Source organism: Ostrinia furnacalis, unplaced genomic scaffold, assembly GCF_004193835.3.
Source record: "Ostrinia furnacalis isolate ACB-3 unplaced genomic scaffold, ASM419383v2 OfSCF3313, whole genome shotgun sequence".
Taxonomy (NCBI): Eukaryota; Metazoa; Arthropoda; class Insecta; order Lepidoptera; family Crambidae; genus Ostrinia; species Ostrinia furnacalis.
The window spans coordinates 5,228-21,981 of NW_021133552.1; the positions used below are offsets into that span (position 1 = coordinate 5,228).

At 36.9% G+C, this 16,754-nt stretch overlaps 1 protein-coding gene across 1 annotated transcript in view; it reads left to right on the plus strand.

Annotated features, from left to right (window-relative positions):
- Positions 1–917: 917 nt before the first annotated feature.
- LOC114357645 (potassium voltage-gated channel protein Shaw-like) overlaps positions 918–16,754 on the plus strand; it is a gene marked incomplete at its 5' end in the record, with an annotated part of 159,940 nt that continues 144,103 nt past the window's right edge. Inside the window, 3 exons of the mRNA XM_028311361.1 lie at positions 918–1,067; positions 1,116–1,251; positions 1,377–1,510. Coding sequence (XP_028167162.1) covers positions 918–1,067; positions 1,116–1,251; positions 1,377–1,510 — 420 coding nt within the window. The remainder of the gene's footprint in view (positions 1,068–1,115; positions 1,252–1,376; positions 1,511–16,754) is intronic.

Sequence of the window (16,754 nt, forward strand, 5' to 3'; positions counted from 1 at the left end):
GACGTAGCTTAGGTACCGTAAAGGTGCACTAAGAAAGGAATTCCCGAAATTTCCACGGGAACAGGAATTAGCGGGAAAATCCTTTTGTATGAAAAATCTAAACCGCTTAAGTTAGACGCTTGAAATTTGCCATGCAGGTACCTTAGTAAACTTAAAGCTTAGTTACAACAGGATATTGCAAAATTCCCACGGGAACGGGAGTTAGCGGGAAAAAACATTTGTATGAAAAAATCTAAACCGCGTAAGATAGATGAAGGGGGTAAAACGGGATCCACGCGTACGAAGTCGCGGGCGGTCGCTAGTTCGACTATAAGAACCTTGAAATTGCAACTTAAACCCCCAATATAAGTCAATTATAACATAATTGATGGTCTTTAGTTAGGACAAATACCCGTCAACCCGCCTGGCCAATGTAGGGAGTGAAGGCCAAATACTCAATTTGTCTCTAGGTAAGGCTAACCGCCTCTGTGGTCTAGTGACCGCCTCTGTGTTCTAGTGGTTAGACCACCTGCTTCAGACGCAGAGGTCCCGGGTTCGATTCCCAGTGGGGGCAGAATTTTCTGTTCGGTTTGGTTGGTGGTAGGACTTATTCTAAGTCCGCCTGGCTAGCTACCACCATCTTACCTAAGTCTGTCGCCATACCAGCGATGTTAACAGCATTGTTGTGTTCCGGCAGTTAGAGGTAAGATAGCCAGTTCCTCCGTGGTTGAGGATTCCGGGTGAAGCTCGCTTCCACCTTTGGCCTGATCGTCACTTACCATCAGGTGAGATACAGGCCAAGAGCTTCCTCGTTGTGGATAATAAAAAAAAAGGTGACTTAGAGAGGGTCGTGCTTCTGTACTGGAGACTGAATGACCTGATGATGATGCCAAAGGTTTTCATTATTTCTTAACAATATTCTTTCTTCTTTATTTCAGATACGAGACCTACAAGGCCACCCTGAAGAAGATCCCCGCCACGCGCCTCTCGCGCTTGACCGAGGCGCTGGCCAACTACGACCCCGTGCTCAACGAGTACTTCTTCGACCGGCACCCCGGGGTCTTCGCGCAAGTCCTCAACTATTACAGGTCAGTACCTGATGTGTAAACCAGCAGTAGTCAGTCTACTGTCTCCAGGCATGGATCATTGTGCATAGGGTCTAAGCATAGGTCTTATACTATCAACTACGACCCCGTGCTCAACGAGTACTTCTTCGACCGGCACCCCGGGGTCTTCGCGCAGGTCCTCAACTATTACAGGTCTGTACCTGATGTATAAACAGTAGTCTGCATCTACTAGACTAATATCTCCAGGTAGAAAAGCTTGGAGTTTACGTATAGGTCTTTATTATCAACTACGACTCCGTGCTTATGCCAGCAGCAGTCTGCATCTACTAGCCTGCTGTCTCCACGTATGGATTGTGCTTGGGGTCTAAGCGTGGGTCTTATACTATCAACTACGACCCCGTGCTCAACGAGTACTTCTTCGACCGGCACCCCGGGGTCTTCGCGCAGGTCCTCAACTATTACAGGTCTGTACCTGATGTATAAACAGTAGTCTGCATCTACTAGACTAATATCTCCAGGTAGAAAAGCTTGGAGTTTACGTATAGGTCTTTATTATCAACTACGACTCCGTGCTTATTAGGGTGTCCCGTCGTTGTATGGGAAAAAAATTTTTTTGAGCTACGGTTACGCAAGAGGTATCAAAAGTTGCGTTTTGACATATAGATTACGATTAACATTAAGTTTTATTAGATATATGTCATCTTGAGGCCTCTACCTGTCCTTGAACAATTTTAAAATTGCTATTTTAGGAGTTCCTAACATAAACTATAAATAATACAAAAATAGCATTTTTATGAAATTTGAGGGTACACAATGAGTCACAGCAAGGTTTAAAATAGTTGAAAAACCAATAAATCCATAAATGCTTTAAAAACAGAATTGGCTTTTTGACCAAAATTAGGCATTTACGCGCAAGATTTTAATGTGTTCCTTATTAATCCATGGGTCCACCAAGATATCGATTTAATTTGGTGGTACCCAATGCCCTTCTCACAGCAGGTTAATAATTTTATCACGCTATTATAAAACAATGATTGGCATCTCTGAGTGGAAGCTAACAAAAATTGCAGTATATTTTAGAAAATCAACCATAACTTGAAAACCATTTCTCAAATGGCCGTGCAATACCAGTCGCTGAAGCAAAAAGCTATTCAAGCTCATAGTAACGTACAGGCCCTCAAGGAAAACCAAGACCTTTCACAGCAAGTTCAAGACCTCAAAAACATAATTGAAGTGACCTCTAAACCAATCTCGGGAGCAGTCTCCTTTGCTGACATGGTTAGAAAAAGCCCTGACAATTTTATTCAGCCCAAAAATGTAAGTTCAGTGGCGATTTACCCCGCTGATAAAATGAAGTCAAGCGAGGAGACCAAGAACCTAGTGCAGAAAATTATCAAGCCTGATGAAATGAAATTNCTAATCTCTAACATTTTCAGCCTTGCTTCTAAACGCTATCAATCATAAATTATATTCTAAACTAGCTTTCCGCCCGCGGCTTCGCCCGCGTGGAATTTTGTCTGTCACAGAAAAACAATATTGCGCGCGTATTTGCTCACCGTTAGGTTGCAGACCTACCCTGGACTACGACAAACATTTTAAAACCAATCAGCTCAATCGGCCCAGCCGTTCTCGAGTTTTAATCAGACTAACGCACATCAATTCATTTTTATTTATATAGATAGATTACATTGACCTATCGATATCTAATCAAACTTCAAGAGGAAGTTTTACATTTATTTTGGAATTTATCAAAGAGGCACTTCAGGCACTACAACGAAAATCACTAGACCTTCATCAACTTAATCTCGTTTCCCCTTCGACTTCCCTCATCAATTATTATCGTCTATCAGCCGCTAATCGCCGGCCAAAAGAAAGCCAAAGCCTAATCGCTTTATCAGACATCAGTGCCAGACGTGGCCCAACGAACTGCCAGACAGCCGTATCGGGAATCTAACTTGATGAAATTGTAATTTGTAGCAGTGATGGAACGCTGGATTAGGGAATAAACCAGTTGGATAATTCGAAAGGGTAGCATAAAATCTAATGAAAAAAGATTGCGACAAAATAATTTATTTTCTTAACAAAGAAATTAGTAATTTCAATCGCACAAATTAGGTACTAATAGTCCCGTTAGCCCCCCGTACTAAGCTAAATATGCTTGTGTTACGAGTGAGTTCACCACAATAGTAGACGACAGGGTTTAAACCAGCGTTCCTTGGATCTCGAGTACGACACCTTTCACCGTTTGACAAATCAAAAAAATCTTTGGCTGGTTTTGAATATTTTTAATGAAACAACACTCAATCATATGCTTACCTGAGTTAGAATCGATTTCCTTAGAATAAATGATTTTTAGTTTGAGGCATCCATAACGAACCATTTTCATGTGAACCGTGTAATCAACCGTGGCGATTTTCTAAAAAACTTCAGTAAACAAAATGAAACGTAAATGAAACTTCAAAGAACACTGAGTCAGGGGACCAGAAGTGATTCTGATCACGGTTTTCTCAGTCAATTGAGCTGATGTTCTCAGAAATTGCTTGTGTTAACTTTGCGGGTTTGCGTCAGCAGCCGCATGGGAATACAAAATTCTCTTTAACTCACAAAAGGAAATGCTTCCATTTATTAAAAATTTACAGTGAACGACGGAGAACAAAAGTGGTAGGCATAAAAAGATTCTTAACATTGTTATCTACTTCCATCGTTTTTATTGAGGTTGCTATAATAATAAGCCTATACATATCGTAGTTATTGGTATATTGTATTGTTAATAAGTAAGAGACAAAAATATTTACTGCATTGGACTGCGTATTGCTCAGAAAAAATATTTGTCTCTTTTCCTCTCTTTATAACTTCCATTAGGCTTGTTTCTTTTTATTTTAGGCAAGTTGGTCAATAACTATGTATTGGCTAATACATCACCCTACCTAGAAAGTTGTACATGCTCATTACTATCACGAAAGCATGCCACTATTGATCAATTGCTAATAATAAGCATTCTCATTTCGAATTGTTTGAGCACGCTTGTTTGGGTGACAAGGATGAAATTTTATGAGCACGTGTAACTGTCACCCTATATTTTTGGTTCTAAATTTCATTTAAATATTAAATAACTTACATCAATCATACCTATTGCCTAGCCCTAGGCTTGCTTTTGTAGTGATTAGGTAAAGGAAATTCAAACTAAGATAATGAATAAATGATTACTCCATTATTAAGCTAATTTATATTAAAATATCTTCCTAAGTAACTTAAGGTCAATAATAGTAATATTAAAATTGTAAGATTAGTGCCAAAGCAGGCTTAGTAGAAGTATAATTACATATTACAATATGACCCTTCTTCAAAAACTTAGTAATTTTGCAGCTTAGAAGTTTTTATTTTGCATTTCTACCATGTCACACAACAGCACCATCATCACCTGACTTTAACCGTAACTATAACGATAACTGGTGTTTTGTATGTTTGACAGACTTTTAACGTTTGTTATATATATTTTTTCTATATCAATTCTCCTTACACTTTTCTCTTCATTGCTTATTTTCTAACGTTAACTCATGTTAGTGGGTAAAACACTCTAAGGCTGAGTTGCACCATCTTACTTTAACTTTGACAAACGTCAAAAATCTGTCAAACTCCATACAAAAAGCACCGGTTATTTTTACGGTTAAAATGAGGTGGTGCAACTCAGCCTTAAACTTCATTCACACAAACAAACCAATAACTTCTCGAATTTCGTATTATTTACCTGAACTGCCAACCGCCCGGGGGAAATAAACTTGTACGCAAACAAGCCTAACAACTTATTTTACTGAAAATAAACATTTTCAAATGCCAAGTGATGTTGTTTGGTGCGTGGGCGTATGAAACACAAAGTGGGGTCTAGTTCATTCAGGTGAATTATAAAACAAGCATTTCTCTACCTGACAGCTCTTGAAACGTAGACCACGTTAGGGTACATCAAGAGAATACTATGGCATCTTAAAATAACTCATTTTTATTATAAGTTACTTAAAATTTAATTTCACATCAATATTATTCAGTTCAATAGAGCATTAGAGCGGCAATGGAGGGGTGACAATGACATTATGACGTGACAGGGCATACAAATCTAAAATCTCGCTGATGATTGTCACAAAATCACCCTCAAATGTATGAGGTACTGACTAAGTTAAGAGCTATTTCTATAGTTATTGACAAGTTGACAAGAAAGATTTTATGTTAATCACGTCATCAGCGTCCTAACTACCGCCATTGTTGATCTACGATGATTTATCACTTTGGCCATTACAGTAACATTTCCACAAAGTAAATATTGTCACTGATGTTTTATTTGAGGGTGCATCGTTTTCAAACTGGTCGTAGTTCAGTATTAAGTCTACGCGAGGCCACACCAGCCATGCCTAAATTGTACGCTACTGTTCTATGCTTATTTTTTATAATAACAAATACAGTTATTGCTTTAAAAATACATGACGATAGCCATCATTATGGGGAAGCAAGTAAATGTGCTGTCAAAGTCTTACAAAAACTCAAAAGTAACATCATGCCTCCTGTGGCAGTTAGCCTCATGAATATTGACCATCACATTGGAAGAGAGCTCCTCAAAATAGAAGGATTCTGCTTCCGCTCAAGAGATTTTCGTAAAAAAATACTTGAGAACGTTTACAACGGAATATATATAATAAAATCTAAAAATTTTGAAACGTTCAAATATGGCCTGGAAATGTTAGACGATAGTCTCTACTGGAATCCACGGGCAAATTTTATTATACTCGTTTCCTATCTGATAGAAGTTGAGGAGATGGCACATTACTTGTATTATAAAAACATGTTTAATATTTCCGTCATTGCTGTTACGGATACCATTAAAGAATTTTCAATATATCATTTTCACCCAAACCTTGATACCTGCCATAAGCCTGCTGAGAAGCGCCTTAGTTTTGTTTCAACTTGTTCTGATTATAAAGATCAACGAGTATTCCAGAAAACTGTGCCAGTGAGACTTAAAAATTGTCATTTCAAAATGGTGGCAATCACTTCCATGCCTTATATGAACGTTAAAGAGCGTAAAGGCATTGAATATACTGTATTAGAAATTTGGAGGGAGCTGGACAACGTAACAGCTGAACTGAACTAGTGCATTATACGGGAACTGAGGAATTTACGATGAGGTACGGGAAGAGACTGGAAAATGGATCATTCACGGGCATGCTGGGCTGGATTGAGAAAAATTACGTCGAAGCAGCAATAGGAGGTTTCAATTTGAACCTTGAACGAACGATCGGGCTTTCTTACGCGTACCCACACATAATTGAAGACTTCAAAATCGCTGTGCCTTGTGGTAGGCCCATTAGTTTGTGGGAAAATGTGATTACTCGATTTATTGAGTACGTTTGGCCAATATCGTTATTATTTTTAACTTCGTGTGTCGTGATCACATTTTTGCCTGTATTTGGAAGTGGTGACTTAATAAGAAGTTTTTTTATTATTTTTGGATACTTTGTAAATAACCTTTCACTTAAGGTGCACCCATCTAAATTTTCCCATAGATTATTCCTGACGAGTTTGTTGATTTATTTGATAATAATTTGTTGTATTTTTCAAGCCAATTTATCGAGTATGCAAACTCATCCTTTAACAGAATTTCAGACAGATGATATACAAAGAGTATTTAAATATCACGAATTGGTCATGACATCCACGCACTGGCGAGATTTTTTCGACATTGACATTAGCATTGGGAAAAAATGCTCGAATACAGCCGAATGTTTAGAAGCAGTTTCACACCTTGAGGATGGGCCAAAGTTTACGTTTGTGCAAGAAATAGAATTTGGTTGGCATGTTTGGAATATTACTAAGAATTTGAAACCTCCGCTATATCTTATAAGAGAAGCTATAGGCACAATGTATAAAACAACGTACTTTGAGCGGGGCTCACCTTTGGCCCCAGGTTTAACAGATCACCTGACAAGACTAGCTCAGTCTGGTGTTATAACAAAAACCGAATCTGATCTACAATACACCGCTCGCGTGCAATCTGCTTACAGATATAAATATGTGCCTCCTTGGCGATCATTTAACTTTCGAGATATCGAAGAGCCATTGATATGTTTGTTTATAGGTTACTGTCTATCATTCATCGCATTCATTTTCGAAATTATTACTGCAAGATTTCAAAGGGAGAAAATCTATCCCTTTGTTCATTGATAGGCGCCTCATGTCATGTTTAGTTGTTAAGTCGTTGTGTGTGTCAATGTTCGTAGCAGTGTGCTGTAGTAGTATCAGAAAGTTTTACCTTTTTTACATTTAGGATAATTTGAGGAGAGAATAGAAAAAAATATTATAATTAACAATTAGGTAATCAAACAGTTGCTATGTTTTCATTCCAATTAGGACGATGATGACCTCATAAAGGTAGCAGGTAGGCGTTGGATGCAGGCCGCTACCAACCGGACGATGTGGAAATCAATGGGGGAGGCCTATGTTCAGTAGTGGACGTCCTGTAGCTGAAATGATGATTAATAAGTAAGAGCGTTAACAAGTTTACTTATCATAAGCAAATTGAAAGTCAATTTGTCAAGTATTCAAGTACCTATCCGTTTATCGATGTTCTGATTATCCAATCCATCTGTATGATTTATGAATTGGTCCATTAGGGAGTCATTTGTCCTAAATTACATTTTACGGTTAATATGTTATTTATTGTATTTTTATTTGATTTGGCACCAATCACCTTCTAATTTATAATCGTCTTGGCGTGAACCTACTGTAATAAAATGTGTGTATAATTAAATGTTTGCGAGAAAGTTTTCGTATTTATTTAATTTTTTTTATCTTTATTCCTGACAAAAAATTGGCACAAGCTACACCTACGTCAAGTAGTACCTACATCTCCTTTTTCACAGGCTTTATTAATATAATAATTTATTAGTTGACCCGGCGAACTTCGTACCACCTATGTTCATCAGAAATAATGTAGGATTCTAATGATGAAATAATTTTTCAAAACGATTACGAGCCTATTACAAACAAAGTCAAAGTCAAAGTCAAAATTTCTTTATTTGTTTAGACTAATAAATAGTTCTTACAAATCGTCATTTTGCTCTTAGGGAGCCTCTACATGTCTCATAATCTTTTTACCCTACCAGCGCTTCGAGACCAACATTTGGCAAGTGCTGAGAAGAAGCGCCGCAACAAACTCAGTCACCACTGTCTGCCGGTTAATATAAATNAATCTCGGGAGCAGTCTCCTTTGCTGACGTGGTTAGAAAAAGCCCTGACAATTTTATTCAGCCCAAAAATGTAAGTTCAGTGGCGATTTACCCCGCGGATAAAATGAAGTCAAGCGAGGAGACCAAGAACCTAGTGCAGAAAATTATCAAGCCTGAAGAAATGAAATTACACGTGAGAGGTCTGCGGAAGACTAGAAATGGCGGCGTCATCATCAGCACCGACTCAAAAGATGACATTGAAAAGCTGAAGCAATCGGCGCAATTAAAAACCTCTGGCCTTACTATTGACGAGACAAATAAACGGAAACCCAGGATGATTGTACTCGAAGTTCCTGCTTCTATGCAAGAAACTGAGGTTTTTAAATGCATTTACCAACAAAACTTAGCCGAGAAACTACCAAATACATCATTTGAAGCATTTATGTCATCTGTTAAGCTAAGTCATAAATCAGGTAACAAAGATGCTGAAACCTGCAATTACGTCATAGANAAAACTACCAAATACATCATTTGAAGCATTTATGTCATCTGTTAAGCTAAGTCATAAATCAGGTAAGAAAGATGCTGAAACCTGCAATTACGTCATAGAAGTCTCAGCTCAAATAAGAAAGACCTTAATAACAAATGACCGAGTTTTTGTGAATTGGTCCTCGTGCCCTATAAGAGATTTCACTCTGGTAACAAGGTGCTTCAAGTGTCAGCAGTATGGACATGCTGCAAAGACATGTCGGGAGGCCACCATCACTTGCGGCCACTGCGGAGAAGTGGGTCACGCGCTGAAGGACTGCACGAAAAAGGACGAGCCATCAAAATGTGCGACCTGCTTACACTTCAAAAAGCCCAGCAATCACAAGACAGGTGACACTGAATGCCCTGCTAAAAAACTTGCAGAAACAAGATACATTAACTCCATAGACTATGAAGGCGCTTAAGGGCTACCTGCGAGTTATTTGTGTTATATTTATTATTTTTTTATTAGATAGGTAGGTTAATTCTCGGACTTAGATAGTGTATTCAATTTTGTTCCATTTATAATATTAGTAACTAACTGCAAAATTACCGATCACAGAACTGTTCTACTAACCTTAAAACCGAAATCATTGTACTCGTAAATAATTATTTTTGTTGACACAGACACCTGCACGCCGTATGTAATAGAAAACGCTAAGTAAGCAATATTAAGTAGCACAATGTAACCATAATAANTTTACCATGCATTCTTGTATAGTGTATCTTATAAGAATGGGTATACAAAATTGCGTGGTATATTAAACAAGGTAGTGACGTGCTAATATCTAGACTTACAGATTACATACTTAAATACTTGTAGAAATGACTCGCATACATAAGTTGGAATAACTTGGATTGACCAGTCCCCGAAAGCAGCGCCTGTTCACAGACATGACGAGTGAACCAGCCATCGCTTCACTCGACCATATTAGAGGGAATGTAACAATTAATCAATTAATCTTTCCTCTTTATAATAATCGTGTCAATTGTGGCTAATGCTGATAACAAATGCCGGAACAAACCCAAATGTGTTTCAATATGCAATACGGGCCGAAGTCATTAATTTACAAATCAGATCAAGTGAAAACCCGTTCCGCATGGGATCTGTGAGTTGACGCGGGTTCGAAGTTCTATGGCTGATGATACGATCTCTTTGAGTCCCTATGATCTGCTAATTGGGATCTGGAGACGTATTTGTGAATGTTCGAACCGAATCTTCATATCGTGTACGAAAACAAACGTGTGCGATATAGATTTGAACTCAGAAAGCAGCAAATCTAAAATATTATTTTTCTTTTAGGCCATAATAATTAGACCAAGATTCACCATACTGGAATACCGGTTTTTTAGTAAAAGATTCATAACCAATTTATTATCACTGCATATACTTATTTTTATAAAAAAATGTAGGTACTCCGCCATTCCTGCTGAACGAATTTTCATGCAGTTTTCACCAATAGATTGATTTTTTCACGAAGAAGGTTTAGTTTTTTCAAAGAGACAAATATACGGAGGATGAACACCATCCTGTTTTTAAAAGAAGGACACGCATGCTGTTACAGAAAGCGGGCAAAGCCACAGGTAAAAACTAAGTATTTACCTATAGAAAAGGGTATCGATTTTGAACTGAAATTCTCATGAATTTTCGACGTTTCTCTTTCAGTATGCAAGTCAATGACAAGTAAATAATTGCGCATTCTGTTTGTTTGTGAATAATTTATTTTTACAACTGATGTATGAGTTTATTCGACACGTGCTGGCCGGCTGACTATGAAGAATGGATACAAATGAAGCCATTTTAAACAACGCGTTTGTATTTTGTGGATGTTGGAAGGTTGTTTTTATTTCTTGAACGGTGAAAATATTTTTAGTATCGTCACTTTAGAGTGATTTAGAGTTTTAAGCGTTTTGCTTAAAGCTGTGATAGGTTGAATAAAGTTTGAATGTAGATTTGTTTCTGCCTGTAAAATGATGTTAAAATCAGTTTTGTTCAATTAAAAGTTATTTAATTTAACGGTTAATTTAACAATAAATTATTTTAAATACGTAGATGTTGTTATGCCATCGTAAACAAAGTATCTACATTATGTCTGTTTTAGTTCGTTTTCTAATCGCCTTGATACTACAAAAGCAAACAGAGAAAATTAGGCTTTATTCAGATATGTAGTATGTCTGTGGTTATTTAAAAAAACAATTCAAAAATTTACATAAACGACACTTACCTACTAACATTATTCGGGTCTGACAACAATAACATTTTGAATAATATTCTATGGGGGTTTTAAATTTCTTAGCTAGTTATGAGCTTTGGAACCCAAAATACACTCAGCATATTGTGCTTTCTCCCTTGCCAATGACAAAGATAATCAAAAATTATGCAGATTCGTAGCCAACGCTATTCTTATCCCGCTCATGAATAATGCATCTTAGACACATTGAAATAAATTCGCAATTAAATGACTGTTGACTAAAATGACAAAATCTTAGTGCGCCATTGACAGTAAGGCTGGGTTGCACCACCTAACTTTGACCGTAACTATAACGATAACCGGCGTTTTTTTGTATGGAGTTGGACAGTTTTTTGACGTTTGTCAAAGGCAAAGTAAGATGGTGCAACCCAGCCTAAGTGTTTGAAGTCTGTGGCAAGCAGCGTAAATAGGCACAACAATAAGAGACCTGACAGACTTTTTATCAGCCGATATTTTGATCGGCTTTTAATTTGTATGAGTCGGTATTTTCATACTTGTACTTACATATTGATTGACAACCTGACCAAACTATCGGTCTACAAAAAGCCGCGGGGAGTCTATTTATGTGTTATTTGAAAACAATAAATTATTGAGTTGAGACCATATTCCTTCATAGAGTTGGTATTAAAATACCCACATTTAAAAAGACTCCTCAGGGAATCGAATCCAGAACCAAAGACTTATTTATGGTCGCATAACCTGCCTTCAATATTCAGCTCACAAAAACCCAAAATAATGAAAAGAAACCCCATTATCTGAGGATTTGCAGACTGAGGGACGTGACTCGCGGGCCCGAACAAAAGGAGGCAAACAGCCTAAAAGGCATTAGCACCTGAAAAAGAGGGAATCAGTTCTCCCGCTCGTAAAAGCGCAAGGTTATAAATCAGCCGCCTCAACAATGCCCTGGAGTCACGGGAGGATAAGACCCGGTTCAGATTGGCGAGTCAAAAAAGAAACTGAAAAAAAAAACAAGTTGTAAAGATTTTCATTTTTTGGAGAAAAAACAAATGTTTTTTTTTTAAATACATTAGAAGAGCATGTTTTCTTTTTTTCGTATGTTGACGATACGGATCATCATCACAGCTTAATATACCTTAATAATTAAGAGGACGGAAGGATGCTTGTCCCTCTTACGCAAAACTTAAGCTTGATTTTAATAAACAGTTTTTTTTATCCGTAACGAGGAAGCTCTAGTAGAAACAATTCATTATATTTTATTGACACCTAAGTGGACGATATTGCGGGCAAAAGCTAGTAGAAATATATTTTTTATGAATCCTATGGCCATGTCTATTTGAATTCTATTATAATATTATTTAGACTTACTTTCTCAACTCATTCTGTTGAGAATGACTCTCTGTTCAAAAGCGATAACGTTAACTATTTTTTAACCTGTATTGTTTACATTCGATGAAAACTGTACCAATTAACTGTTTTCCATTAACCAGGCGCACGAAATGTTTGTGTAATTGAAATCGGAGAAAATAAACTACATAAATCAACCGACTATTTATTGTTTGTTCATGCAATTGCTATTTTTACATTCAACTGAATAACCATTAACAAAACTGTAAATAAGCAATAAAACTTGTTCGTAGAAATGTTTTAAATGCGGGCAATGTAAACAGAAAGGAAAAATAATTGCGTGCATTTACATTTTACGATTCCTTCAATAAATATGTAAATTGGTATATTAAAACCAAACATTTTTCAAATGGAAAATTCTTAATTTGGATGTAAATTTTTTATGTTACGATTTACAGTTTTTATAAAGATTACGTATTTATTTGTCCTAAACAGATACCTACTAGAAGAAGCAAGATATAAACATCGTGATTCCAAGTAGTATGAACGTAGCTTTAGTTTCGATTAGGTACCATCTGAAAATAAATACTCAAATCCTTAACAACAAGGTATTGTCCGAGTCGAGATGTAGGTCGAAGTCAAAGTCAAAGTCTTTCAAATGCTCAGAATTAGATGCGAACTCGAAGCGAATATCAGGTATAATATGAAAGGCTGAAATTCATAATTTAAACCAGTGAGTTTGTCTTAATGCATGGAAACACCTATCACCATCTTTTGATCTAGAAGAAGAATTGTGAACACAAAAGCGTGACTTCGTTGGAGAGCTCCCATTTCATCCCATTAAGGGATCAATTTTGGTAAATTATTTCTAAACGGATGCCTGTTTGTGATATAGGTAACTATCTGCGAGTCAATTTTCAGAGCGATCCGTTCAGTGGTTTGATTGATTAGTTAGCAATGGTTGCCTTTTAGCAGAGTATGCTTTTAGCCTGGGCGCATTTGGTCGATAGATTGGCCCAATTTTAATTTGTATGAAGAATCGTCCGATACCAAATCGGTGTGTCCGCACTTTCAGACATCTCCGTACTGATTAACAGCCCGATCCAATTATCGGCCAACTAAAAGTTGGTGGTCTGCGCCTGGGCTTAGATACAGATGAATGGAGAAGCTTTGTCGTTCGTCTCAGCCAAAGGACGTCCACTTTTGAACAAAAACCTCCCTAAGGATCTCAACAACGACCGGTCATGCCTGCGTTGCCCGCATCCAAATGCGCCCTGCGACCTTCACTAGATCGTCAGTCCACTAAGAACCTAAAGCTTTTTAATGAGGATGATGACTGGGTAATGAAATCGAAATTCTATTTAATCCGTCATACAGTTATAGAAAAAAAATTTGGACATAATGTATATTTTTAAATTTATTCATAATCGAATAATTACAGTTTTATATTGAGTTGAAATGTCGCGTGACGTCACTATTGAGTAAAAAATTACTCAAGCGTGACGTAACGCGCTATTTCAACTCGATGTAGCACTGTTATTATTTGGTTATGAAAGAAAATAAAAAATATTAGTCTAATATTTTGTAATTATCTGTCTGACGGACAAATAATTGAAATGTTGTCTCTAGCCTATTGTACTAAACAGTAAATTCAAGGACAAAACCGCGTATACTTATTCAATTTAACGGCTCACAGCTACAGATCCAGAAATGCAAACAATAGCCCCGAATTAAGGTAAATTGAATCACGTAGAGGGTTTTTGTATCCAAATTACGTGTAGGCAAGGTATAGGCTCATTCGATTGTTACAATCCTATTACGAGTAAAAAAGGAACGGTTCATGTAACAATTTCTTTGTAATTGTACTCAAAGGATTTGGGAAAGATCGATACCTCACATGTATTTAACTCGATTATGATGAATGGTGATGTTACGTGATCGAATCGGGGAGATATTAAATTGGATAAAGGGGATCAAATTTTGTACAAAGGCGTCGTTCTTAAGATTAGTTAGTAAGATTCATTCTAAATTGCGTTCGTAGATGGCGTTATCCTGAATTCAAACCGCGATATCGTTTTCTTATCTATATTTTTCAAGATATTCTGTGTAGATGAAAGTTTGATCAGCTTATGGCATTACAATAAAAGGAAACCTGTCAGTGTTCTTCAGATAATTTTCGTAAAAATTTTCTAATCGGAAAAATCCTTCTCCACAAAATATTTTTACGGATATCAAGTGGAAAGTTTCCCACTGTCCATAATTCTAGATGTTTAGATTCTATCAAACTTAGTGTTGATAATTGATTAGTTTCCCACCGAGCCGAGTGTCAAAGCCACAAGTTTTGGCGTCGAGCGCTGTCTTTGGAGATCCAATCTTTGCGATAAACACAACTTGGTCGTCAAGCGCTTTCATAGAATTTGTGAAGTTTAATTTGAAGTCTTTTTGAGAGAATAGTTTAAATATTATTTCTTAGTAATTCATTAAGAGTTTGAACCGTTTTTTGTGCTGTGTGCTTTTTTCTTACTCTTCCTATTCACACAAATTAACACACATGATGTAGGTAGGTATAGGCAAATAAAACTGATCAAAACGATATTTAGGTTACAAAACTGCTCTCTACACCCAACTTTATATCAATTAGTTCCCGAGAAAGTTTCCCTGACAGACCGACACGTGAAGGATATGGGTCTGCAAATGAATAGATTCGAGATCCAATATTCGGTGGTAATTGTTTTAAGTAGCCCTAGATACCATTGTACAGAAAACACGTCTGACTATACATTGTTGCTGCAAACTCGCCTCTATTACAACGATATAAGATACCACAGAACTTGATGTGCCGTCGTCTGCTATCGCGAGAACTTTACGGACGATCAGGCCAATGTTCTCGTTAACACGAATGTTCGGAGTTTCAGAACTAGATAGATGAAACGTTGGGCTACGGTTATTTGCAATTATCTGAAGTATCTGTTAGAGTTTACAGCACATTAGATGTCATACTTTTTGTTCAGAATAGTTCTTATCACAGCTAGCCTAAGGCTATGTTGCACCATCTTATTTTAAACGTAACAATAATCGGGGCGTTTTGTATGGAGTTTGATAGATTTTTGACGTTTGTGAAAGTTAAAGTAAGATAGTGTAATAATTCAGCCTTAGGGTAGTTTAAGACTGATGCATGTCCTCATAGCTGGGCACCGTTAATCAAATAGTTAACTTCGTTAATCGTTAAACCGTTAATAAAAAAATTAACTTCGTTAAACGTTAAAACGTTACATTTCGCAAGATTTAACGCAAGTTAACGTTAATCGTTAATCCGTTAACACATGATAATAAAAAACCGGCCAAGTGCGAGTCGGGCTCGCGCACAAAGGGTTCCGTAGCAGCAAATATAACCAAAATTACAGTTAAATCAACCTATCTCAAAAACTATAAGAGATACTTTGATCAAACCAAAAATCGTTGAAAGAGTTAATTAGCATGCATCACCTCTATTTTTTTTAGAATTTTATACCCCGTAGTTATAAAAATAGAGGGGGGGGGACATACTTTTTACGACTTTGAGAGCTGATATCTCAAAAACCGTTCACTTTAAGAAAAATGTTTTTTAGAAAACTTTATATCATTTTAAAAGACCTTTCCATTGATACCCCACACGGGTATGTACATCGAAAAAAAATTTTCATCCCTCAGTTACATGTATGGGGGGCCCCACCCCCAATTCTTTTTTTTACTATTTAGTGTCATAATTTTGTAGCGGTTCATACAACACATATTCCCATCAAATTTCATCACTGTAGTACTTATAGTTTCCGAGTAAATCGGCTGTGACAGACGGACAGACGGACAGACGGACAGACGGACAGACGGACAGACGGACATGACGAAACTATAAGGGTTCCGTAGCCAAAATGGCAAAAACGGAACCCTTATAGATTCGTCATGTCTGTCTGTCTGTCCGTCCGTATTCATTTTTTTTCGTCACAGTCATTTTTTTCCGAAACTATAAGAGCTATAGATACTGTTGAAACTTGGTAGGTAGATGTATTCTGTGAACCGCATTAAGATTTTGATACAAAAATAAAAAAAATATAATAAATATTGGGGGCTCCCCATACTTAGAACTGAAACTCAAATTTTTTTTTCATCAAATACATACGTGTGGGGTATCTATGGATAGGTCTTCAAAAATGATATCGAGGTTTCTAAAATCTTTTTTTTCTAAACCGAATAGTTTGCGTGACAGACGCTTCCAAAGTGGAAAATAGTTGGGGTCCCCCCTCCCTCTAACTTCTAAAATAAGAAAATGAAAAATCTAAAAAAAAACATATGAAGTACATTACTATAAAAACTACCAACGAAAATTGTTTTGAACGAGATCTTACTAGATCTACTTACTAGTGTTTTTTTTT